Raw genomic sequence first — 27219 nt, 5'->3', positions numbered from 1 at the left:
ACGGGGAATCGCGACGGCAGGGACCCAGCGGGAACGTCTCCCGCGCCTCCACATTTAGGGTTAACGCGAATTTGAACGTAGCGTAATTAATTAGCTCGTCAATTAGCTCTAATGGCCACGGCCGACGTGTGGGATTATCCCGAGCCGTGCGGAAGATCCGAGAGGAAGGGGGGAGGGGGGGGGGCGCGATGCGTTATCGGGTTGCACCGGGATGGGGGGGGGGGCGTTCCGATCCGGCCTGGCCCGGCTCCGATGGCTCCAAGTTTTTTTTTTTCCACTGCGGGAACGGAGCCGTGCCGCGCTACTTACGTGACATGCAATTGAACCCCGTCGAACATTAAGTATTCTATTGATATGTAGCTGAGATAAGTTACGTTGAATATTTAGATAGTATTCATGGTGGGCCCTGTTTAAAAAGCTTGACATTTCTGGACCATCCCCCCCACCTTTCACCGCCTTCCCCCCTCCCTTACCCCCCCCTTCACCCCCATAAGCCACTCGTACTAGCCCTACCCCTAACTCTAACAAACTAAACCTGACCCTAGCCTCACTGACCTCACCGTCGTCGACGGTGAGGTCAGTGAATGGTCATTGTTCTCAGGTTGACCTCGTGTAGTGTGCAGGGAGACGAAGGCGACCGGGCGTGGTGCTGGCCACCCATCCCCCTCGTGTGCCGTGCCGGCCTTCAGAGGTGCTACTCGCTCACGGCACTTGCCCCAACAGTCTGCTGACAGGCTACAGGCGGGGTGTTTGTGTCTCCGTGTGTGTGGGAACGGCGCGAGTCACCTGGATTGTCGTCGTACATCTCCTCCGCCAGGATGCTGGGTGGCCGTGGGGCATCGGCCTTTGGGGCAGCTAAATAACAACACCACCAACAACAATAACAACAAACAGCCATGACGCAACACCATTGATAACAACAACAATCGACACCACCAACGGTGACGATTTGAACAACAAGAGCGGTTGGCTACGTACGGCGCGAAAGAGGTTCAGAATATTTCGATTTAAAGCTTTCGTGACTGCAAGGATTCATCTTCTTTGGTTCTTTCGGTAAAGTCACCACGTAGAATGAGAATAAAATAATAAATTGATAAAATAAAATAACACAATAAAATTCTCACGACGTTTCGGCCACAACACAAGCGGCCTTCATCAGGTGAAGGGATGAGACTGTCTGGAGGACAGCGCTGGAGCGAACAAAGCCACGCTCAGATCGCGACCTTTAAGCCTCAACTTTAGCAAAAGGTCGCGATCTGAGCGTGGCTTTGTTCGCTCCAGCGCTGTCCTCCAGACAGTCTCGTCCCTTCACCTGACGAAGGCCGCTTGTGTTGTGGCCGAAACGTCGTGAGAATTTTATTGTGTTATTTTATTTTATCAATTTATTATTTTATTCTCATTCTACGTGACTTTACCGAAAGAACCAAAGAAGAGGTTCAGAATACATACAAGAAGAAGCGAAAATAGCAACACATGACGTCAGCAAACAACAATGGCAACAAAAAACAACAACAACAACAACAAACTTAAACACGGATCAACAACAACAATACCAACAGCCATCAAACAGCTGCCCGATCACTATTCTACAAGGTATCTCTCAAATTATTGTACGCACGTGTGTTGAACTTCTTTCGCACCGTACCTAGACAACCGTGCTAATCGGAGGTGCGGGAAATATCATGTCCTTCTACTGCCTAATTACTGTCTAATTACATTCGGCACTGATTGTTGAGAATTGTTGAGGTGCCATCTTCAATGCACAAGTGTGATCTGTTTCATCTTCAATGCACAAGTGTGATCTGTTTCATCTTCAATGCACAAGTGTGATCTGTTTCATCTTCAATGCACAAGTGTGGTCAGCTCGCGAGATGAAGAATCAGTTCAGGAATCAGTTCAGGAATCTCGCACAACAGCGCAATCCTCCGTGTTAGAGGGAACGGGCCGCAGAAGGGGTCACCACAGAACTACCTCCGAGGTCCCTTGACCCTTACGAGAAAAGTCTGCGCGCGCGTGTGTGTGTGTGTGTCAAGACAACAAGACAGGGGCTGTGTGTGTGTGTGTCAAGACAACAAGACAGGAGCCATGTGTGTGTGTGTGTGTCAAGACAACAAGACAAGGCTGTGTGTGTGTGTGTCAAGAGAACAAGACAGGGCTGTGTGTGTGTGTGTCAAGACAACAAGACAGGAGCCATGTGTGTGTGTGTCAAGACAACAAGACAGGGGCTGTGTGTGTGTGTGTGTCAAGAGAACAAGACAGGGCTGTGTGTGTGTGTGTGTCAAGACAACAAGACAGGGCTGTGTGTGTGTGTGTGTCAAGACAACAAGACAGGGCTGTGTGTGTGTGTGTGTCAAGACAACAAGACAGGGCTGTGTGTGTGTGTGTCAAGACAACAAAGCAGGGCTGTGTGTGTGTGTGTGTGTCAAGACAACAAGACAGGGCTGTGTGTGTGTGTGTGTCAAGACAACAAGACAGGGCTGTGTGTGTGTGTGTCAAGACAACAAGACAGGGCTGTGTGTGTGTGTGTGTCAAGACAACAAGACAGGGCTGTGTGTGTGTGTCAAGACGACAAGACAAGGCTGTGTGTGTGTCAAGACAACAAGACAGGGCTGTGTGTGTGTGTGTGTCAAGACAACAAGACAGGGCTGTGTGTGTGTGTCAAGACAACAAGACAGGGCTGTGTGTGTGTGTCAAGACAACAAGACAGGGCTGTGTGTGTGTGTGTCAAGACAACAAGACAGGGCTGTGTGTGTGTGTGTCAAGACAACAAGACAGGGCTGTGTGTGTGTGTCAAGACAACAAGACAGGGCTGTGTGTGTGTGTCTCAAGACAACAAGACAGGGCTGTGTGTGTGTGTCAAGACAACAAGACAGGGCTGTGTGTGTGTCAAGACAACAAGACAGGGCTGTGTGTGTGTGTGTCAAGAGAACAAGACAGGGCTGTGTGTGTCAAGACAACAAGACAAGGCTGTGTGTGTGTGTCAAGACAACAAGACAGGGCTGTGTGTGTGTGTGTGTCAAGACAACAAGACAGGGCTGTGTGTGTGTGTCAAGACAACAAGACAGGGCTGTGTGTGTGTGTCAAGACAACAAGGCTGTGTGTGTGTGTGTGTCAAGAGAACAAGACAGGGCTGTGTGTGTGTGTGTGTCAAGACAACAAGACAGGGCTGTGTGTGTGTGTGTCAAGACAACAAGACAGGGCTGTGTGTGTGTGTGTGTCAAGAGAACAAGACAGGGCTGTGTGTGTGTGTGTGTCAAGAGAACAAGGCAGGGCTGTGTGTGTGTGTCAAGACAACAAGACAGGGCTGTGTGTGTGTGTGTGTCAAGACAAGACAGGGCTGTGTGTGTGTGTGTCAAGACAACAAGACAGGGCTGTGTGTGTGTGTCAAGACAACAAGGCTGTGTGTGTGTGTGTCAAGACAACAAGGCTGTGTGTGTGTGTCAAGACAACAAGGCTGTGTGTGTGTGTGTCAAGACAATAAGACTGTGTGTGTGTGTGTGTCAAGACAATAAGACTGTGTGTGTGTGTGTCAAGACAACAAGACTGTGTGTGTGTGTGTGTGTCAAGACAACAAGGCTGTGTGTGTGTGTGTATCAAGACAACAAGACAGGAGCCATGTGTGTGTGTGTGTGTCAAGACAACAAGACAACAAGGCTGTGTGTGTGTTGGGGTGGCTACCTTCCACCTCCCCTCCACCTCCTTCCCACAGCCCCGGCGCTGTAATCTGGGTTACGGCTGAGTCCACTCATCTCTGTTAGGCCGTCACTTTCAATCGGCCCTCCATTCATTTCACACTTGGTCTCACAAAACACTCGCCTCTTGCTCGCACGCGCGCGTCTTAACGTGGGGCGGACGCTGCTGGCTCGCTCACCCGCCCACACCAACTCGACTCACCGCCCCGAGCAAGCAAAGATAAAGGTCCCCCCCCCCTCCCCCCATAGAGCCAGCGTTGTTGGTGAGCACCTATGAAGGCCGAAACGGCGCACGTGATGAAGAGCGTGGCCAGCCGAGCCTGGCCCGTGTCTGTCTGCCCGACTGCCGTTGTTTACACACCACGTTAGGTCCTCAATTGAGGCTGAGTGAACCTTTGGAGAAGCAGGGGACCGGTTCATATAATCGTCACTGGTGTTGGCCGCGGGCGGGAATCGAACTCGGGTCGCGCGCAAGCACACAGACACACGCACGTGCACAGACACGCACACAGACACACGCACGTGCACAGACAAGCACACAGACACACGCACGTGCACAGACAAGCACACAGACACACGCACGTGCACAGACACGCACACAGACACACGCACGTGCACAGACACGAACACAGACACACGCACGTGCACAGACACGCACACAGACACACGCACGTGCACAGACACGCACACAGACACACGCACGTGCACAGACACGCACACAGACACACGCACGCACGCACACCGGTGGCCTCTGCACGCAACCGTGAGACACTCCACGAAGTCTCCCCGCCACGCCGACCCCCGAGCCCATCGAGAGAAAAGCGGCGCGCTCTCCGCCCACAATTAGCGACTCGTTGCCCGTGACCGACAACTTCCGAAACTTCGCCGAGAAAATCGCGACGCCGGTTGCCGGCAGTCCTGGCAGACTGATCGAGGCCGAGGCCCGAGAGAAGACGCCTCGCTCGGCAGCGTCCCGTCCCTCGCCGCGTTGCAAACAATTTACGGGACGGTTTTCTCATGAGCAGAATACGGCGTGACCACCACCCCCCCCCCCCCCCGCAATATTTACAGGAACCGACTGCATCTTTATACACCAAACGAGGTCCCTGAGATCACCGGATCGCCTTCTTCTTAAGGACTCCGAGGTCACGACTGGGTTCCTGCAGGGGTGATCGGTGGTTTATTTTTCTTCCAGTGCCGCTTCGCCTTCGTCAGTAAGGACAGTCAGAGTCGTTAGCTATATTTGAGTCTGTCTTGAAAACTCACGTCTGTTAATTGGCCTTTAACCCCTAGTTCTGGCCATTTACCCCGCAGGTTCTGTTTATTTCCTGATTTAAATACACGGCACAATGGTATCCACCGATGATATGTGCCTTATAAATGGGTAACTATTATTATTACTACGGTGCGAAGTGCAGGGATTACAACGAATATCATTGACCTGCGACCCCCCCTCTCACTCTCATTAGCCTGACCCGGGTCGCGCTTTGCAAAGACAGTTTTACTCTTCTCAGCTCCCTTCCTCTCATTAACCCCCCCCCCCCCCCCCACCATTACCCCCCCCTTCCCCCCCCCGGGGTCAGGACACAGCCCGAATGAAAGCGCCCGATCTCAGGGGCGGCCTGACATTGATCGCACCGTCGATAAGCGCGATGCGGTTTGACAGCGCGACCACCCCTCCACCCCCCCCCCGCCCACCCAAAGAGAGAAAACATTGCACTCATTAAAATATATAATTAAGCAATTAATTAATTAGGATTTACTTTTTTGTACGAGTGCAGACGACGCTTGGTTATTCGGGCAATGTTCATCGCACAGCGGCGGTCGGGATAAAAATTAAATAAACAAACACATACACACGAGGTTCAATTAGCTCTCCGCCACGTTTTCGGGCTTGTACCGCCATGTCCGACGTTTCGAACCACGTGCCAGGAGCTTCTCCAAGAACTGAGTACTCAATTCAGGCGCTGTACAATTCACATCGAAAGAGCTCTCTAGCACAACCGCAGAAGAAAACACGCAGTGGTATCGCGAATTAAGCTGGGAAATATAATGTTCACTGAAATTGACGGATTACAGAAAATCTGGACCTGGAGCTGATGGAGCCCAAGCCGTGCGCTAATCTCCATGTTCACGTTTTGTTGACGCAATATGCGGGGGGGGGAGGGGGGGGAGGATGATTGCTCATGTGTCATCCAAATTAATAAATTAATCCATGATTAGTTTATCAAATGTTGGCCGTGACATAAGCCCACAATGGCCTACTCGTGCGACCGACCTCCCCGGGCTATCGCACGTCCGCTGTGACGCAGAGGGCACGCGGTTTACCATTTCACAACCGCCGCGCTATTGCACCGGGGCGGCCGCTCGATTCGAACCGAGAACCGCGGGCAGCAGGCGGCGACCGCGCCACCACTGGGAGGCGCCCTCGCGCTATCCGCTCGCCCACCAGCGCAAAGGCTGTGACGCCTGAGTGTATTTACTACTACTAATAATAATAGAATAATAATATTGTTGCATTGTTTTAATAAGAAGAATAACAACATCTGTCTACATGTTTAATCTCTCGTCTTCTTCGGCATGTTCAGATAATGTATTTGCTATTTGTTCATTTCCGCCCTTCGCCCACTCTCAATGCGCTATCCCAGCGTTCTTCGCTCATTCTCAGAGAAGGGGGGGGGGGCGGGAGTGAGGGGGGCACTGTCGCCGATAAGACATCATCAGTATGAGTGCCGGAAAGACATCATCAGTGTGAGGGCTGCCACACATTTGAAACCATTGGGGGTTTGATAGCTGCACGATAATGATTGGGGGATGGTTTCACCATTTGTGTATTAACGGGGGGTGGGGGGGGGAGCACGCGTAAGGAGCCCCCGGGGGCTGCCAGTGACCCGCGGGCCTTGCGATGAACACCACAGGGCTGTCTCACGGTAAGTGTCGCAAAGGGAGGTGGGGGTAAGGCCTGTCTCTCCGTACATCTCCCTTCTGGTACGCCGGGCGACGCGCCACGCCTCTCTCTCTATCCCAGCCCGTACCTGGCTTGGATTTTGGCTTGGGGGCTGGAGCCGGTGGTGCAGGAAGCGCCGCGGCCGGAGGTGGCGGCGGTGGCGGCGCGGGTGCCGGATCCGGCTGGATCGCCGACACGCGGTCGGCCTTGGGGGCCACTACGAGCCGCCGGCGGGAGGCGGGGTGCGGGAGAGACAGACAGAGGGTGCGGGAGAGAGAGAGAGACAGAGAGGGTGCGGGAGAGAGAGAGAGGGTGAGGGAGAGATAGAGAAAGAGAGACATAGAGGGTTGCGGGAGAGAGAGAGAGAGACAGAGAGAGAGAGCGTGCGGTGACGGCAGTGCCCCAACCACGACGGGCGAGGCCGCGGCTCAACCGGCGGCCGAGTGCACCGGGCGCGAGATCGGCAAAGTCCCGCCGGCCTCAAACCTCGAGGGCTTCAGCTCAAAATTGACTTCCGTCCTTGCGTGTATGTTTATTGAACTGTTGTCGCACCGTACGTAGCCAAACGTGCTACTCGGAGGTGCGGAGGAAGGGCAACAAACTGAACACAGAATGCAGTTCTATAGAATTTAGTTTTCAATCTAGATTTAACAGTGCCTAGCTCCCGGTGGCTTCCTAATATCGGAAGGGAGAGCGTTCCAGACGGTCGCTGAAGCGCATCTGAAAGAGCGCGATGCAGTGACCACCACGATGAGCTACACACGGTGCGAAAGGAGTTCAACATGCATACATACTTCAAGAAACCGCCACTGCAGTTGTGATGGTTTTCCTAAAATGTGTAAAATTTTATCTGATTCAGTGTTTGTTGTTATAGCAGTCATTGGTGTCCTGGTTGAGATAATGAATTCGCGAGGCTTGAGAACAATGATTTGCTTCATTAGAGGCGGCTGAAACTCACATTTGAACTCGGAGTCTCAGCAAAGTCAGCTAAATGCAGATATAATTACGAAGCCAAATTGTTATGCTATTCTACAAACACTGTCTCTCTTACAGAATGAAGGCTGGTAAGACCGCAAACCCCAATATCCAAGCCATGTGGTGAAGTGCGCCTCGATATTTATTCACAAGATCTTTGCGAGTCACTGGTGGCCAATCGACCGATCCTGGAATTCTACGACAAAAATAAAAAATAAAATCAATACGAAAACAAACCGCGAATACGGCGATTAGCCCAAGGGCTGGGTCTCAATGCACAACCCACTCAGCTTCGGGCCCAGAATTCCTGTAACCCGTCAATCTCCCCCACTGCTCGCAAGCCACAGATCTACCACCCCGGTGATAACGTGCAAATGCATTCGCCTCGTGTATCCTCGTCTCTTTACGTATCAGTGCAATAGCAACCCCCTCTCTCTTTTTTTATATTTATGGAAATGGATTGTGTAATTGTACTCTGCTTAGTCTACGAAATAATCTGCCCATGTCGACTCACGCAACACGAATTGCGTTATTTAACGAGCGTGCCGATCGATCGGGCCGAGTTGATCCTGACCAAAATTAGAGTCCGCGACCTTGTGTTCATAAGTTTAGAGCGAGACCAGCCTTGTTATTTTTGGTATTTTATTATAACCTTAATTCATGTTTGTCCTTTCCCCAAATGTTATTCCGATCACGCAATCTGCGTCGCGTCACGAGGCGAAGAGTCGATTCGGATCTCTGGCAGAGCAGTGCGTCCCTTCACGTTCGAGAACAGCCCACGGAAGCGGACATCACTGAGTTACAACAGAGATTCCTTCTAGTGACGCCTGGTTCACGTAGTGGGCAGCACTTCCCATTCGTTCTGTATATGAGAGTAGGTTTCTTTTGCGTGACGGTAAATCTGACATTTTTAATTATTAGAGCAGTAATTTAGCCAAATTAACTGCAGATTAAATGTTAATGTGATGCGTGACCGGGCATCCCGGTTTAATCACAGACGGCTGCTTGGATTCGAGCCCAGTGTCTCAGTGGTGCCAGCTCAGCGCTCTCTGACCTCGAAGCCACCCGGTCACCACTTTTAATTATAATTGAAGAACTCGATACGAGAACACAGCGAGAAGCAGACGCAATCACAATTATCTAACGACAGGTGGCGCATTCCGTTGAATCTTGATGCGCCGCGATTACGTCTACGATGCTACACTACACCCGCCAGCCCCACAGGACAGCATTAACGTTAAATCAATTTCAAACTCTCCCCTCCCCCTCTCCTATAAAAGAGGTGGTTTGCTCCAAACCCTGAGAGCTTCAAGAGTACACGGTGGCACAGGTGTGGAAGAAACTATTTCCGTCGGGGGGGGGGGGGTGCCAATATCATTCATAGCCCATGAGGCTGGCAGGTTCTAGAAGGGAGCAAGAGGGCAATTCACATTTTTGGCAAATATTCATTTTCGTATTTTCTTTGGACAAAATCGTTCCGATATCTCCACCATCATCACCGTCATCAGCACCGCCCATGCGGTGATGAGATTCGGGTTGCCACCTGTGCCGGGTTTTTTTCTCTCTCCCCACAATAATTTTCTCTTCGACAGGCAACGTGTGCATTTGAGATGGTAGCCGCCGTCCAGGGAGAATCTGTCTCTCTCGGAATATTAAGAACAGTCCCGGTTCTTTTTTTTTTTCAAAGAAAAACTCGGCACATTGTTGGTGTGCTCTTCAGAAGAGCCATTGTCCCAAAACAACACAGATTCTATGTTATTATTTATTTGAAGGTCACCGTGTTTTTGACGAGTGTGCTGAGTGGTTTGGTTAATTGCGCTTCACTGCCAGTGTGGCAGCAGTACACCCGTTTTTTGTCAGTTGTGTCATAACAACAACAACAACACTGCAACGCCACTCAGGACAATCCCACCGTATCGCGAGTTTTCATTCTATTTCTCCCCCCCTCCCCCCCCCCCCCCATGTTACGTGGATCTCAGAGGTGGCAATCCGAGGTATGGTGTGATGCGATTCGGCCGTTTCGCCAGGACTGTGGCCAACGTGGCCGAGGAGCGAGTCAATCTCCGTGGCTCTGTGCCCGTGGGGTACCTGGCGTGGTTTTTGGCGGGGGCTTTGGAGTGTTTTTAGCGACGACTTTGGAGACCTCTGCTGCCGAAGCTTTGACCGGCTTCGGCACAGCTGGGAGTTAGCAGCAGCAGCAGCGTTGGCGACACAGCAACACATTTATGCAATCGTTGCGTCTGCATGCTCACCACAAGTACTGTGTGTGGTTAATGCAGTAACTTGATTCCTGGCAAGAATGTTTCTATTTGGCGTTTGAACATCTTAACATCTCCCGTTGTATTGCCAGGAAGGGTAAAACCTCTTCTTATTTTGCATACTTTGATACTCGCAAAAAAAAGGTCCCATGACAATTGTCATGTTTTAAATAAGCAGACCTCCACGTACACATTTATTTCATTTTGTCCTTGTACCTATTGGCTTTCCAGATAAATATAAATCAGCCAGCATTTGTTAGAAATTATTATAAAGACACCATTCATACAGTTATATATAAAAAAGGAGTGCTCCTTGGTTGAATATGTCACGGCTACAAAGGGACTATGGCCTGTGGTCGAGACTAGCGACGGAGTGGCATTCAAAGGAGACAAAGACGGCCGAGAGGACGTCCATTGCAGGCTCGGAGCGATTAAATCAGCTCACGTGCAGCAGCTCCATGAATTTCCGCAAAATTAAAAGTACTTTTTTTCAGCCCATTGGCCTCTTAGCTTTCCAACATAATCTGGCCAGCATTTGTGTCCGGCTAGAATATTAGGGCAGTGCTACTGAGGCGGAACGAGTTGAGTCGTTGTTGTTATTGGCTGTGATTGTGCACCACACCCAAACACAGCAGTTGTAGCAGCAGTGGCAGCATCACAGATTTGTTATTGTTCACACATCAATTAAGAAATGCATCTAACATGAAACGGGCATCAATAGCAATGAAAAATGAAAATTATTACAGTCATTCTCTAAAACATTATTGCAATTAAGATCTTAAATGTGAATCTCAAGTGTGGTCTATGGCGAATGACGGACGGTCACATGACCACCGCGCTCGTCATAATGGCAGCCGTCGTCAGTGAGCTCAGCCCACGTGAGCGCGCCGTCATGTTAACGTCGTCTATCTGCGGTGTCGGAAATGTGAAAGTCATAAATTAAACGTCTCACGTGCCCCCCCCCTCTACCCGCCCCCTCCCCCGTTTTCCGTCGGAGCGTACTCACTCGCGGGGCTGGACACGGAAGCGGTGCCTGCAGAAAAAGCGACACGGGCAGAGAGAGGCGGGGGGGGGGGGCAGATGGGGGCATGAGTTTGAATGTTTACATGGTGGCATGGACGCTGCACAGGGACATTTGTTTATAGGTGAACGGTGTGATGAGTTAACCACCGGCAGACACCCGAGGTTGATTCCCGCTCACGAAAAACAACAGCGGCAAATATTTGAGCAGATTCCGGGCGCCCCGTAGGTTAACGCCGCCTCAAATTAGTACCTGATGCGGTGCGTAAGTATCATCACTGGGGAGGCAAAGGCGGCCGGGTGTGGTGCTGGCCACCCACCGCCTCGTGTGCCACGCGGGTCTTAATAGGTGCTCGCTAACAGCACTTACCTCGACAGTCTGTTATGGATATACGGGGCTATATGGGAGATCTTTGTCGTTGTGCCTCCACGTGTGTGTACGTATAGGGTATTCCCAAAAAGAATGTTAACACTGATATGGGACTATCATTTTTTACGTAAAAAGAACGGATAATATATATACACACTGTAACGTGATAACAAATGTAATGTTAATAGCTTCAAAAGGTCAAAGAGTCTCCCACTTGTTCGCCATCGTTGTCAACACGTGGCCTGGAATCTTCTCCAGGTGCTCTCCAGAGCCCAGAGGCAGCAGCACATGTCACGTGGTGTTGTTGAACATTCTCGGAAGTGTTCACATTTTTTTGAAGCACCCTGTATCTGCATATCTCCATGAGTGTGCCCGTGCCACGGTGGCGAGATGTTAACTACCTCGACTTGTCCACACGAGTCGTGGTTTGATCCCAACCCTTATGCCTGCTGTATATTTGGAGTCTGCGTGTCTCTCTACCCTTGGACACGTGGATTTTTCTCCGGATCCCCTGGTTTTTTCCCTTCACATTTAGAACCAAAACGCGTTGAAAGTATTTGGCTGCTCGAAATTTCCACGTGATAAGCAACTTCCCTAAGGTATCATTTGTGACCAGGGTGCTTATTAAACAGCGCTATAGAGCTCAGTGGGCCTTACCTGGTAAAATAAACTAAAAAAAAATGTTTTCGTTAGTTGAGTTTCGTGTGTTTGCACTGGCGTACGTTTGTGCATGCTCGGGTTACCCAGAAGCCTGTCGGGGCTGTACGGGACATCTTAGTCTTTGTGTCCACGTGTCCATATATATATCATCTCCATGCGTGTACCCACGTGTGTGTGAGTGTGCGTGTGTGTGCGTGTGCTTGCACCGGCGTGTCCCGCGCAGCCTCAACAGTCCGTCGAGGCTGCTCGGGACAGCCGCCGCCCGCTGCGGGCAGCGGGCGCGGTGCGCCGTGCGGGCACCCACACGGGTTGGCGGTGCCCGATGGGTAGGGCAGGTAGGAGCCCGGCCTCCACGCGCCGCCGCGGAATCCCTTCTTGCAGCGGCTGCAGTCGGGCCCCATGGTGTTGTGCTCGCAGTCGCACGCGAGGCGCCCGTCGTTGAAGAGGCACGTGTTGGAGTGCAGGTTGCACTTGCACCTGCGCGCGCCGCAAAGGACAAAGAAGATCCCCCCCCGCCCCACGTGGTAGCCTTCGACAGACCGTTGGGGCAAGCGCTGCTAGCGAGCAGCGCCTATGAAGGCAGGCACGGCACACGAGATGGGCAACACCACCCACGGCTGCCTTTGTCTCCCCAATGGCGATATTTACACACCACACCAGGTACTCAATTGAGGCTGAGCCGACCTAGGGGAGGTCCAAGACCATTTCAGATAATCATCACTGATGTTGGCCGCGAGCGGGAATCAAACTCGGGTCGCGGGGTTCGTAGCACAGCGCGCTAACTGCTACCCAACCGCTCGCTCGTACACCTTGAGGCCACGTGAAGTGTCGAACGCCCGCTGGCAGGACACGGGGCAGACCCAGGTGCCACGGGTCGACTGACTGAGATGACTGAGATGACTGGCTGATGCACCACCTGTGCCCCCTACTGTGCCAACTTGCTGTGCTTTAGCCACCCGGCGCTCCGCTCGTTGATGTGAGCATCGCTCCTCCACCCTCCGTTGTTGTTGGAGGGCGACTGCCTCCAACTGCCCAGTAGCGTCCTTCACGAGCCTCCTCCACAGAGGCCGATCTTGACACCGCTGGTACCAGTCATCGGCAAGTCCAATCAGCTCGACGTCCTCCTGTACCACATCACTCCATCTCTTCGCTAGCCCGTGCCACGCCCGTTTAGCAGCCTCGATCCGGCAGAACAAAAGCTGTGTCGGCATACGGTGGCTGGACATGCGGGCTACATGACCCAGCCAACGCAGCCTTGCCTGCCGGAGGAGCTCACCGATGGGACCTTGCCCAGATCTTTCAAGGATTTGTGAACTCCTCACACAATCCAGCCAGGTTAAACCTAGCCTGGTTAAACCCAGGATGGATCGTAGGCAAGCTAGCCTAAATGTTTCTAACCGGCGAAGATGTTCCATTAAGGGGGTCCACGTTTCGCAAGCGTAGAGAAGGGAGGGAATGACCGTGGCCGAGAAGACCTGAAGCTTAGTGCGGAGCGACAGACCAGGTAGCTTCCACAAAGTGTTACACAACCGATGAAAAGATATTGCCGCTCGATTGATTCGGAGTGAGACCTCTGCTGTTAAACTGGAGCCGGTCATAAGCACACTGCCCGGGTATGGGAAACTCTCCACTCTCTCCACAACTGCCCCATCACCGATTGGGAGTTGTGGGGGTGGAGTGTCCGATGGTACAAAATACCCAGGCAGGTGCTTAGTTTTGGTGGGGCTGATGGTAAGGCCCCATCTCTTAGTGGCATGCTCCAGTCTCAGCAACAGCATCTCCAACTCCTCCTCTGAATGAGCAGCTATTACCAAATCATCGGCATACATAACGTGGTTAAGCAATAGGGAGCCATCCCTTGACCGCAAACGGGCATCGATCAGCCTCCCATTATATCTGTACCAAATGGAGTTTCCCCCGGTACAGCTATTGATGGCTTCACGAACTACGTGGTCAAAATAAATGTTAAATAATGTGGGAGCCAGAGGACGTCCCTGTCGCACCCCAAGGTGTACAGGGAATGGCTCTGACTCCTGGCCACGTAGTTTTACCCGGGCCCGCTCACCATCATGAAGGTCCTTAATGATCGTGAGCATGGGGTCAGGGACTCCAAAAGCACGAAGAACAACCCAGAGCCCAGGCCTACTGATGGTATCATAGGCCTTGACCAGGTCAATAAAGCAGAGATGTAGGTCTTGTTGGAATTCCCTACACCTCTGCTGTAGCAGACGGACAGAAAATATGGCAACTGTGCAGGACCGCCCTTTCCTAAAATGCAGTTTCACAGACACACAGACACACACAGACACACACAAACATCGTCTCCTTTCCCATCGTCGCTGGGAGAATTCATTATAGAGTTGAATATCGCATGGGACTCCTCCCCCCCCGCCCCCCGACCTCTTCCCCCACTGTGGACTGGTAGACAGACCCCTTGCAGTTGAGCGAGGCGGTAGGGAAGGAAGTGAAGGAGGTGGGGGAGGCTGGGGGGGGGGGCGCCAAGACGCGAGTTATTCTCAGTGTCCCTCCGCGTCGAGGTTTTGTCAGGCACTGTTGCCCATTGGCTGCTGGCTTCCTCGGGCGCTCACGTTTGCTCTGCTCATCCTGGACTCGGTCAGGGGCAGCGAGTCGACGGCACAGACGGCTGGGGGAGGGGGAGTTCCGTCGCACGAAAGATGCCAGAGGAGAGCAAGCGACCTCCCGCTGAGCCACTAACCACTTGTGGGGAGGGGGGGGGGGACTTCGACAGGAAGCCGTGGTCGATGGAGCGTAGTGAAGTGAGGTCGTTCCATGAATACGTAAATAAAGGAGACCCCAGTAAAATCGATTTGGTTGACTTTAAGTCGCGATACGGCATCTTTGTGGCTGGTTTCCATCAACGCAGAGCGAGGCATTCAACACGCACGGTATCGCGAATCTCAAGATTTCTAGATGGCCCCGGGTAAAGATGGGCATGCGCTAACGAGGCAACGGCAGTTGCAGGAGAAAAGTCACCAAGCATACAAGGGGATCGCACTCAAGGCTCGTGAGCCCCACTCGCTGTCCTGCCATCGCCTGGCCACCACCTCACAGCAACAGCGAGCTTCAGAGTCCCACAAGTCTCGATGCTATCCATCAACCCTTGCCTTCAAAAGTTCCGCGCCCATGTGGACATTTCACACGCATTGCAGCGTGACTGTGCCGATTCTATGGCCCTCCACTAAAACAGAAGTGAATAGAAGATGATCCACGGTTGTTTTCGCGTTGGTCGTGGCTTTTAGACCAAAAGTATCGTCGTTAACCCCTCCACCACGTGACAAGATGGCCACTTTTACTCACTTGTCATGAATACGCGCCAACGTATTGATCGATGAATTGGCACATATCAATAACAATACAAAAACGCCCGTGTAAACGTGACAACCTCGTCGGGTGGTGGAGGGTTATTGACGAGAATGTTGGCTATAAAACTACCACCGGAGTGGCCGGACTCAAAACAAACAAATAAACAAACGCGGACCCATTGCATCGGCTACGAAGCACCAACGAAGCATCTGCGAAACACCTCCAAAGCACCTACGAAGCACCAACGAATCACCTACGAAGCACCAACGAAGCACATACGAAGCACCTACGAATCACCTACGAAGCACCTGCGAAACACCTCCAAAGCACCTACGAAGCACCAACGAATCACCTACGAAGCACCTACGAAGCACCTACGAAGCACATACGAAGCACATACGAAGCACCTACGAAGCACCAACGTTTTCAGTTCAAGAAATAAACCGATGCGCGCTGCAGTTCAGAACGCTAACACAAACAAAATCCGTAACAACCAAAACTCCAAACAACTGTTTTTGGAACGTTCAACCACCCGTGATGGCGACTTCATGATGACTCGCGTGCACCCTCCGGGGTCTCAGGGTCACGCAGTCATTTACCCATGCGGCGCTACGAGATGCCCTGTTGATCGCTTCACGTGCAGCAGCAGCGGCAGCAGAAGCGGTAGCAACAACGAAGCCGCTTCACATTCAATAGCCATCAACAGAGCCATCCCACACCCCCGTTTGGGAATCGCGGGTGCAGTCTCTGGAGACTTGAATTTTTTTTTGCGTTCGGAGGCCTGGGGCGGGGGGGGGTCGGTGCCACCACGCGAGTGGAAGGGGCCGCGTTTGGCGATTTAATGCCTTCTCTCGGTGTTTGTTGTGTTTCGCGCGCTGGCCAGGGGACGCCATAACGAAGCTGTTCGATCGAATTTGACGGCTTCGCATCCGTTCCGCCTGCTGAGTGACCGGCATTCGGAAAGAGACAGGCTGCCATGTCGTCGGGGCCACGTTTGTGGTATTTTGGCGAGCTGTGTGTGTGTGTGTGGTGGTCGTCGTGGTAGTAACAGCGCGTTGACGACGTTGAGCTCTTCGTGTTTGGCTGGCTCTTCGCCTGGCATGAGACGTGATCGCGTCTCGGGTTACTTAGAGAGATGGCGAGCGCGCTCACGTGTGTGTGCGTCTGTGCACGGACATGTCTCACTAGACTTATAATAATTTACAGCTATTTGTCAATCCACTGCTGGATGAAGGCCTAACCATGTCATAATTAAGTATGGGAGGGGGATGTTGTACTTGTTGATAAATAGGGGCAACCAAGCCCGGTTCAGGTATTCGTAGCCACTGATGTTAGCCGTGGCGCCGACTGCAAACGAGGCGTCCGGTACGTAGCGCAGGGCACAATCCACTGCATCACCGCTCACCACACTCATGCACACTCACGCACAAAGACAAAGATCCACCGTATGGCCTCGCCATAGGCTATTGAGACAAAGTGCTACTAGCGGGCACCGTCGCGGGAAGGTATTCGTGGCGCACGAAGGGGCGGCAAGGGCATCGTCACGCCCGGCCGCCTTTGTCACAAACACTGCCACACAACACAACACGCACAACTCACACAACACATAAGTAACACACAACACAACAACAACCGCCATTCGCCACTAAGTGACGGTGACGTCATCACGACGCTTGTGCCAGGCCATGTGCACCTTGAGGCCACGTGAAGTGTCGAACGCCCGCTGGCAGGAGGTCACGGGGCAGACCCAGGTGCCACGGGTTGACTGACTGAGATGACTGGCTGGTGCACCACCTGTGCCCCCTACTGTGCCAACCTGCTGTGCTTTAGCCACCCGGCGCTCCGCTCGTTGTTGTGAGCGTCGCTCCTCCGCCCCCCGTTGTTGTTGGAGGGCGACTGCCTCCAACTGCCCAGTAGCAGCGTCCTTCACGAGCCTCCTCCACTGAGGCCGATCTTGACACCGCTGGTACCAGTCATCGGCAAGTCCACTCAGCTCCACGTCCTCCTGTACCACATCACTCCATCTCTTCTCTTTCCCGTGCCGCGCCCGTTTAGCCCCCTCGATCCGGCTGAACAAAAGCTGTTTAGGCATGCGGTGGCCGAGCATGCGGGCTACATGACACAGCCATCGCAGCCTTGCCTGCCGGAGGAGCTCACCAATGATTTTAACCGGCGAAGATGCTCCATTAGGGCGGTTCACGTTTCGCAAGTGTAGAGAAGGGAGGGAATGACCGTGGCCGAGGAGACCTGAAGCTTCGTGCGGAGCGACAGATCAGGTAGCTTCCACACAGCGTTACGCAACCGATGAAAAGATATTGCCGCTCGACTGATTCGGAGTGAGACCTCTGCTGTTAAACCGGAGCTGGTCATAAGCACACTGCCCGGGTATGGGAAACTTTCCACTCTCTCCACAACTGCCCCATCACCGATTGGGAGTTGTGGGGGTGGAGTGTCCGATGGTACAAAATACCCAGGCAGGTGCTTAGTTTTGGTCGGGCTGATGGTTAGGCCCCACCGCTTAGTGGCACGCTCCACACACAACACACACACAACAACACACACAATAGCAATATACATAACACACAACAACACCAATATACACAACAACACATAAGACACACAACACACAAACAATACACACAACACACACACAGTACACAACAAGGATATACAAAATAAACACAACACACACACACCAACAACAATATACACAACACGCACACACATCACACATACACATACAATTCACACACAACACACACACAACAACAATGTACACAACACACACAACAACAATATACACAACACGCACTACACAACACCAATACACACAACAACACTACGTGGCGGTGACGTCACCACGGCGCTGGTGCCAGGCCAGGTGCACTCCGAGGCCACGTGAAGTGTCGACGGCTCGCTGACAGCAGGTCACGGTGACAGACCCTAGGTGTCCTGGGTCGACTGACTCAGATGACTGGCCGATGCACCACGTATGCCCCCCACTGTGCCAACTCGCTGAATTTTATCCGCCCGGCGCTCCGCTCGTTGTTGTGAGCGTCCCTCCTCCGCCCTCAGTTGTTGTCGAGGGCGACTGCCTCCAACGCACACAACACACGCGCCTCAGTCGCCACTCACCAGGCTATTCTTTTCGTGAGAAGCAATGCTATGGCCATTATCACTCACACCTCTCGCTCCGTCCCGCGCTCATTTGTCTCTGGGGCTAATCCCATTACAGATGTTTGCCCACATCAGCCGCTGATCCATTACGGGCCTGGCCGGCAGCCTCCGTGGAAATCTCGGAGCCTCCCTGGAGCCGGCTTCTGGCTCGGAGGCCAGGGCACTTCAACCCGCGCTGTAATTGCCGTTTGCGCCGCCGCTGAAAATAAACTTTTGGGACCATTTAGTCAGCCGCCTTTTCCCGAGCACCCGCGGGTGATGCGGCTACTACTGGCATCGCCCCCCCCCCCTCAATCTCCTAACCCTCACCCACTTTGGCTCCCCCCCCATCACCCCCACTGCCCTACCCGACTCCCGCCAAGCCACAACTTTGAAGGTCGATTCTTAGTTGCGATGTTTTATTCTGATGAGAAGACTCTGTTTTTTTTGCTGCTGCTGCTGCTTGTAACGACACCAACAATAATAATTGTGAGTATTTTTATGTTCTCCACAGACGTAAGTGGCCGTGACTCTGAGGAGTGGAGCCAAGCTCTGTGGTCGCCCGGAAGCCGGGCGAAAGAGGTGGGGCCTTGAAGGGACTCTTATAGGTCAGCGACTCTTAGAAGTCACATTCTTGGTCCTTTCGGTAAAGTCACGTAGATAGGAAATTAAAATTAAATTAAAATTTGAAAATAAATTTTAAATGACAAAAGCGAAAAAACCCACGGGACGTTTTGATCGCAACACAAGCGGTCGAAACGTCGTGGGTTTGTCGCCTTAATTATTTTAAACTTATTGCTAATTTTTACTTGCAATTTTACTTGATTTTTATTCCCTATCCACGTGACTTTACCGAAAGAACCAAGAATATTAATGCCTGCAAGTCACGAAAGTTTTAAGTCAAAATCTTAGACGTAAGCGAATCTTAGAAGTCAGCGACTTTTAGAAGTCAGCGACTCTTAGAAGTCAGAGCGACCACTGCTGGGTACGACGATGGCCGCGTTCCAGACGGCGGAGGCTGCCGCGGAGAAACGACGCCCGGCAGTGACCGCGGTGCCGCTGCGTCGGCGTAGAGGCGAGGAGAAGGCCGGGGGAGGTTGCGTGCGGCGTCACTGCGGGGAGTCCTACCGTGAGCTGCAGTGGAGGGTGACGTCGCTAAGTCGCAGTGACCGCGGGGATATTTTAAGAAAAACCGTGACCAGCGGGCACAAGTCATGGGGCCCGCTAGAGCCAGGCGACATTACCCAGGGCTGTTCCCAACGGCGTCGACTGTCACCTTACTCGACCTTGACGATCAGAACGACCCCGGCCGCCCATTCTAAACTAAAATACACTCGTTTTTGTATTTTACCAGGTAAGGGCTGTATGGTTCGCTATCAGACGCAACCTGCCTACATATGACAGCTCAACGAAGTGGCTTATCACGTAGAAATGTCATCTCAAGAGGAAATGATGTGGATCGTACATGTGTATGTGCTTAACACAACAGTTAACTATTATTATTTAAGTGTGTTCTCTCCAGACATATTTTATGGGGTGACCCATAAAATATGTCTGCAACCGGCACACCACATCGAGTGATACTATTATTTGTACTACAATTTTTATTTTACCAGGTAAGACCTACTGAGCTACGTAGCTTATTTTCAGAAGCGACCTGGCCACAAATGATAGCCCAACGAAGCGGCTTATCATGTGGCAATGTATAGCAGCCAAATACTCTAAACGCACGTTCATTCTAAACGTGGAGGGATCAACAGGAGGACCCGGAAAAAAATTCCACGCGACCACGGGCAAGACATGCAAGCTCCAAATATACAGCCGTCAGGGTTGGGATCGCACCCACGACCTCTTGCCGAACAGGCGAGGTCGTCAAGATCTCGGCACCGACACAGCACTCCTCTCCGTCACAAAGCAACGGTCGGCGTCGTGAACGCTCGAGTGGGTAAGTGGCCGTGCGTCACAGATGCCTTGGCTCGGAGTTTTTATATATATTTAAAAAAAATCAAATTTAACCCGAGGATCATCGAGAACTACAGCAACGACAAGTATACGCGTGCTACTGCCAGGTCGAGCGAGATAGGACGCTGGTGGTCTCCTCCATCGAGGGTCGAATCACCCTGGACATGAGAGAGCGGCTGCCGCCACCTGTTTATTCCCGCTTCTGCGGCCGTCTGGAACGCTCTTCCTTTCCGATATTAGGAAGCCACTGAGAGCTGTGCACTTTTAAATCATCGTCGAGATTGAAAACGTATTTCTTTAGAGCTGTTTTTTTGGTGTTTAGCGTTGTTGTTCTTCCCCCCGCACCTCCGATTAGCACGGTTGGCTAAATACGGTGCGAATGAAGTTCAAAATAAAACGCAGAAAGCTTGACTACGTACGGCGTAAAATAAGTTTAAACATAGCATGGTTGGCTGCGTACGGTGCGAATGAAATTCGACATACATACAGACACACACACACATTCCCACGACCACGGCTATAACCACACCCGTTGCGGGACCTCGACCGCTATGCCGCCGTTCCGCCGGAGCGCCGGGCGAACGCACCTGCCGCGCACGTGGATGTTGGCCACGGCGTAGAAGTACTTGCTGAGGTTGGCCGCGTCGACCGCCACGCCGCCCGTCGCGGGGCGCAGCAGGCGCAGGCGCAGGTCGGTGAGCGTGAAGAAGTCGCGCAGGCCTCGGTTGGTGTCCAGGCGGCCGTAGAGCGACGCCAGGTTCTGCATGTCGGCGCCCGCGTACAGCGCGTAGCGGTCCGTCACCTCGAAGCGCACCGTCTTGGCGTCCTCCCACACGTACGCGCGCGAGTACTCCTCCGTGCAGATGACGCGCTGGGCGGCGGAGCGCGGCAGCTCGCGGCTGTTCTGCGCCTCCATGCCGAACGCGTCGATGCAGTCGTCGGCGTAGTACTGGTACGGCTGCCACGTGCGCCCGTAGTCCAGCGACTTCTCCAGCACCATGACCTTTGGCGAGACGTGGAGGGGGCGGGCGGGGAGAGGGTGCGGATCAAGGGTTGCGGGACAATGGGATTCACAATAGGTTTTTTTAAAATAAAGATCGTCGTTTCATGGGACCTCCTTTGTCAGTACCAAAATAAGAGAATAGCTTTTCCCCTTTTTTCTGGCAACAAAACAGGTGTTGAGATGTTACTCGTGGTCAGAATGCAAACAAAAAAAGATACTCTGATAATATATTCATTGTGGTTAATGCAGACATGATTCCTTTCAGTTTGTTGCTGGAAAAAGGGGTTAACCTATTCTCAAAGATAGGCATTATTTTAAAGTGAAAATTAAGAGTGCTTGCAATAATATAAACTGTATTCTGCCATAGGAATGTGGAATTTACACCGTTGTCTAAGAAATGTGAAATGGGCTTGAGGAACTGCTACGGTCGGCTGAGCACGGCAGACGTTCTTGACTCTGATCGATGTGACGTACACGTTTGTATAAATCTAACATCGTGGGATTTTGCGACTCTTCTAACAGCACGTTTTGCTACTTTACTTTCAAAATGTCTCCGTTTAAAATTACATTCTTCCGTGCGAACAAATTCCAACAAAAAAAATAGAGATATGAAGAGAGTCATTTATTTCAAGGCTCACGACCAATACGAACCACACCGTTTTAAAAAGAAAGAGGACTGAAATCAAACGACACGAAGGGTGACTTCAGGGCACGATTAACAATCGTGGGTCAAACTAAAAATGCGATACATATTTGGGACGCATTTTTTCCCCCCAGTATCAAGATGGTGAGAATAAAAGAATATGCTTTTCACTTCCCGGCAAGAATACAGGAGGTGTGAACATGTTAAAATACCAAATAGACATCATCATCAAGCCGGCATTAACCACACATCACTGCTTCCTGTAAAAAAACTTGCAAAAATAAAATTTGTTCCCAAGCAGACGTCTCTCGGCTGATTAAATCTTCAACGCGAGTTGGGCCCTTTGACCTCAATACGAGCCCAGTCCAGTCCACGAATTCCACTCACTTCCTCTGCCCCGGCACCGTTCATAGTTGTGCCGCATTACCGTATTCCCCCGATGGTTGTGAGACTCTCCCCTCTCTAGTTGTGCTTTCAAATGGAGGAGGTGGGTGAACAAAGTGGGCCTTCATCTGGAGAATACGGCAAAAATTTATATCCCTCCCTCCCCTATCTCCCCCACCCACCTTCAATATTACTGCCCCCCCCCCTCTGTGCCCCCCCCCCCACCTACCTCCCAAGCTCTCCTCCGCCCGCCCCAACCCAACAAAAATATCACTTTCATTTCCATACACGAAGCAGTTAAAATGTGTGTGTGAGTGTCTTGTGGTGTGCGTCTGTGTGTGTATTTTCCCCCGTCCATTTGTCCTTCCAATCAGATTTGTTGGTCATTAAAAAAATTTATCTCTCTTTTTATTTTTTCTCTCTCTCCCGAAATTGCTTTGAATCCTTGGGAGCACAAATTCGTGATATGGGGCTGTAAATGCTCACGGCTATCGGTTCGGTTCACGCCGAGTGTCCCCCATTGTTCGGCTTGTTTACGGCCGTTGCTCTCAAACGTTAATGAGTCCTAAGATGCGCGCGCGCGCGTCTGTGTGCGTGTTTTATTTTTGTGTCAATGTCCATGCTGGGACCATATATACGTAAACAATCGACACTCACCCGGGCTTTTCGAGAATTACATTTTCGTTCAACCTTGCAACACAATTAAAAAATAATCTCTCCCTCTCTTGCTCTCTCTCCCTCTCTCTCTCTCGTGGTTCTGTGATTTGTTGTTCTTCTTAAAATATAAAAAAACCTTAATTGTAAAATAAATATCGCGCTGCCTTGGGGTGGAAGCATCTGTGCCATTGTGTCCAACGTGAAGGACGAACAATACGGTTGTGGCACGCCACGATCTATCCATTGCTGGATGAAGGCCTCCCTAAGTCGCCACCGTATGTCACGTGTGTATGTATGTTGAACTTATTTCGCATCGTACGTAGCCAACCCCGCTAATGAAAGGTTCCTGCGACGCGAGAGTCTATCTAGCGTCTGCACGTGAGCCCATTCCTTGCCTTGGCCTCTGCTGTGTCATTAGTCTCGACCGTGGTGGCGAGATGTTAACCACGTGGTTTACAGGGTCATGGGTTCGATACCGACCCTGACGCCTGCTGTATATTTGTAGTTTGTATGTTCTCCAGGTTCTCACATTTTTCGCTCCACATTCAGAAACATGCCTTTAGAGTATTTGGTTGCTATACATTTCCACGTGATGATAAGCCACTTCGTTGAGCTATCAATTGTGGCCAGGTCGCTTCTGAAAAAGAGCTACACGGCTCAGTGGGCCTGAACTGGAAAAATTCAAAGAGTTAAATAGCTAGTTAAACATCCATCCGTGAAGAAACGCGTCTTCCTTTCGCGACAGCCTCGCGCTATAAGGGTGGCGCAAATTAGCAGGTATACCAAGTTATAATAACAATAATTATTACTACACAGAAGTATGTCATGCATGTTGAATGTCTCTCGTAGCCTACGTAGCCAACGGTGGTGCGTGGGTGGGAGGCTGGTTGGGGGGGGGTGAGAGATGGGAATGAGCCACGCGGCTCTCGGCCGGCTCACCTCGGGCCTCGTCGACGCGAACGTGACCACCACGTCCTCGGTGAGCTCCACGCTCTTGTTCCACGACAGCGTGAGGTTGGCCTGCAGCGGCTCGGGGAAGCGTCGGCGCCACGATGCGCTCTGCCAGTACGTGGACGGCGAGCGGCCCTCCAGGTCGAACATCAGCGACGGGGGGTGCGCCAGGTCGGGCGTGGCTGCGTCGCACTCGCTGTTGCACATGTACGGGTTCTCCTGCCCAGCGCACGAGGCAAGCCAGAGACAGAGACATCGTCCCCATCGCCCACCTCCCCGCGTCGCCCTGGACGGACTGTTGGAGCAAGTGACGTCAGCGAGCAGTAGCGCCGGCGAAGGCCAAGGGTAGGTCGGTCAACTCGATGGCCCCGACCGCCTTTGCCTCCCCGGTGATGAAGGAAATCCGATGAGCTATGAAGCTCCGTTTCACAAATGCCCAGTCGGGGCGGGTCAGCGAGTTAGATTAAGTCGACATAGGGGAGGCCCAGTACCGGTCCAGATATTAGCCACTGTTATCGGTGGTGGCGTTGGTGGTGGTGGTGATTGTGGTGGTGGTGGCGGCGGTGATTGTGGTGGTGGTGGTGATTGTGGCGGCGGTGATTGTGGTGGTGGTGGCGATGGTGGTGGCGGCGGTGATTGTGGTGGTGGTGGTGATTGTGGTGGTGGCGGTGATTGTGGTGGTGGTGATTGTGGTGGTGGTGGCGATGGTGGTGGTGATTGTGGTGGTGGTGATTGTGGTGGTGGCGATGGTGGTGGTGGTGATTGTGATGGTGATTGTGGTGGTGCTGGCGATGGTGGTGGTGATTGTGTTGGTGGTGGTGGCGCGTTAATGTTTATTTTCGTGTTTGCTTTCTGCGAGACCACCGGGCACGATGCATTCCGGCACGACGCTAATCTGGCTTTATGCGCTCTGAGAATAGACCGCCCAAACCCTCTTACTGACCTCGATCGCAATCATCTCGATCAATTAACAAGATCGACGGGGCCAGGTGAACGCGAGTGCTTGAGTCGCGCGTGTAACCATCGGCGGAGTTGGGAATCATGCGCACACCTGCGGCTCACCTGGGCAGCCAGGTGATGTCGGAGGGGGTGCGTCTGCTTCTGGTGCCAAGTCAAAGTGAATTTCCCTGCTCAAATGAACAATCAGGCATTGGTGCTCATTTTCTGTTTGCAGCCCTGGAGAGCCAGTGGTGGACATTCCACATTTCTACGGCGGGAATTTCCACCATCCACAGGACAGCCAGCTACTTGTTGACTTCTCCCACAAAGCGAAAGTCATTGTATCGTATCAACCCTGAAAGGATGATGGGGCTGAGTCAACCATCACCATCCAGGATTTGAACTCGTGGCCTTCCGATTGCGAGCCGCTCGCTGTACCGTGGATCTACCGGGCCGGTGGGGGAAGTGTCCACCGATCGCCCCGACCGATGAGCTCCGTCCCACTGTCTGTAACAGGTCAATCAAGGGACACTCTGACCATGATCCAATGCGGATGAAACCGTCGCAAAAAGTTGTGCTGCTATTTTAGGGGCTTCCACTGAGACAAAAGCAGTCACATCGATTATAGGGTGGCGTAAAAAGTGCAAACCACACACGAGAGAAAATCTTTCCTCCCTCCCCCCCCTAGCCCAAATTCCTGTTGGCTCGCATCAAGATCAAGGTGTCACCGTGGCCACAGGCGTCCATGCCATCATCACACCTCATCTCACCAACGCGTTTAGACTCCGCCAGGTCCCACAGCTGCTGCACAGTAGACACATAACAAACTGCAAGATCGCCCCTGACAGAATCTCACCATCTGCTCTGAGACAAACTCACACACAGACCTTTAGATTCACGCAAAGACCAACGCATTCATACAGAGACACGTTGATTCACACAGAGACGCACTGGTTCACATAGAGACGCATATACTAACATAAAACAACCTTCAAGATCTGCCCTGACAGTATCCCATCATCCGCTCTTATAGAGAGTCGCACAGAGACATGGATTCACACAGAGACCTATAGATCCATACAGAGATGCATACATTCACAAATAGCTCAATAGATCTGCCCTGATAGTATCTCACCATCTGCTGTTAGATATTCTTGTATAGCGACGTATAATAAACACACAGAGACACGTAGACTCACATGGAGACACATAGCTCTTCCCGAAGAGCACCCCATCATCTTGGCCATAGCTCTTCCCATTGGTCGCCGGGCGCGTGGACACCACTCCACTGCCCGTCACAGTAACGGCACCTCCCTCCCCCACCCTGATCACGTGTCCCACCCAGCGGCTACCGGTTGTTGTTGTTGCTCGTATCTACAGCACTGCCACGTTCTCATCCAGACTGCCGAATAAACACTTACGAGGGCAAGACGCATGTTGGAAAGCACTCCACCATCCATGCACCTCCGTTTAGCACGGTTGGCTACGTACGGTGCAAAGGAAGTTCAACATGCGGTAAATGCACACGTGCGTAGGCATGTTTGCGTACCGACTTGTGTACCGCGTCATTTTGGTTTTCGTGTTGGGATGAAAGTTGGAGGTCCTCGGGGAACCACCCGTCACGCGCACTGTGCACACGTGGAGATGACGCTCCCACTACGTCACGGCAACACAGATCCCCCCACCCGACTTGCTGTGCTGCCGTCTCCTGGCCCATCCACTCCGCAAGCCTGGCGGTGGTGGCTGTCTCAAAACCGTTCACGTGATCCACCAACCCTTGCCTGCCTCCGAAGGGAGTGATGGATCGGGGAGCGGTGGACACGCTCGTGGCCAGCGATCCCGCGATCCAGCACTGTGAAGGCGAGGGTTGGTGGATCGCCGCACAGATGTCGTGACACTCCCTTCCCGTGGGTGGGGGGGGAGGGTCGAGGAGGAGCCGGACCCTGGCGTGCCAGAAGGTGGTACAGCAAACCGTGCAGCCCCTCCGTACGGGATTGAGTGTTGCCCCCTCGCACCCGTGGGGCATTCTCCGGGTGCTTCCTCCCACGTGTAAGCACTCCTCATTAAATGGCCGAGAATATCTTAATATATAGAGGACCGCAAAACTCGGACGAGCATTGGTCGGGCCGACTCACTATCTGAACAAAGTGCGCGGCGGCGTGTTACGAGTTTAAATAATTATAATTTATTATCACAATCGTCTTATATATGTGGTTGTTTGTTATTAGTCTCCGGTGTTGACCGGGGGTGGGGGGTGATGGTAGGGAGAGGGGGGGGG

At 52.3% G+C, this 27219-nt stretch overlaps 1 protein-coding gene across 2 annotated transcripts in view; it reads right to left on the bottom strand.

Annotated features, from left to right (window-relative positions):
* The window catches only part of LOC116944858 (netrin-G1-like), a 116311-nt gene that overhangs the window by 7478 nt on the left and 81614 nt on the right, over nucleotides 1–27219 (bottom strand). For both annotated transcript variants that reach the window (XM_032958683.2, XM_032958684.2), the window contains exons 4-9: nucleotides 23991–24221; nucleotides 20952–21367; nucleotides 12227–12399; nucleotides 10879–10905; nucleotides 6728–6856; nucleotides 787–855 (exon numbers count right to left, since the gene is read on the bottom strand). In XM_032958683.2, coding sequence (XP_032814574.2) covers nucleotides 787–855; nucleotides 6728–6856; nucleotides 10879–10905; nucleotides 12227–12399; nucleotides 20952–21367; nucleotides 23991–24221 — 1045 coding nt within the window. The remainder of the gene's footprint in view (nucleotides 1–786; nucleotides 856–6727; nucleotides 6857–10878; nucleotides 10906–12226; nucleotides 12400–20951; nucleotides 21368–23990; nucleotides 24222–27219) is intronic.

Source organism: Petromyzon marinus, chromosome 22 (assembly GCF_048934315.1).
Source record: "Petromyzon marinus isolate PM22_M1 ecotype Great Lakes invasive population chromosome 22, UKy_Petmar_22M1.pri1.0, whole genome shotgun sequence".
In the NCBI taxonomy this organism is placed as follows: Eukaryota; Metazoa; Chordata; class Hyperoartia; order Petromyzontiformes; family Petromyzontidae; genus Petromyzon; species Petromyzon marinus.
Note: the sequence above shows the minus strand (reverse complement) of the source record. Positions and strands in the feature narration are given on the sequence as shown.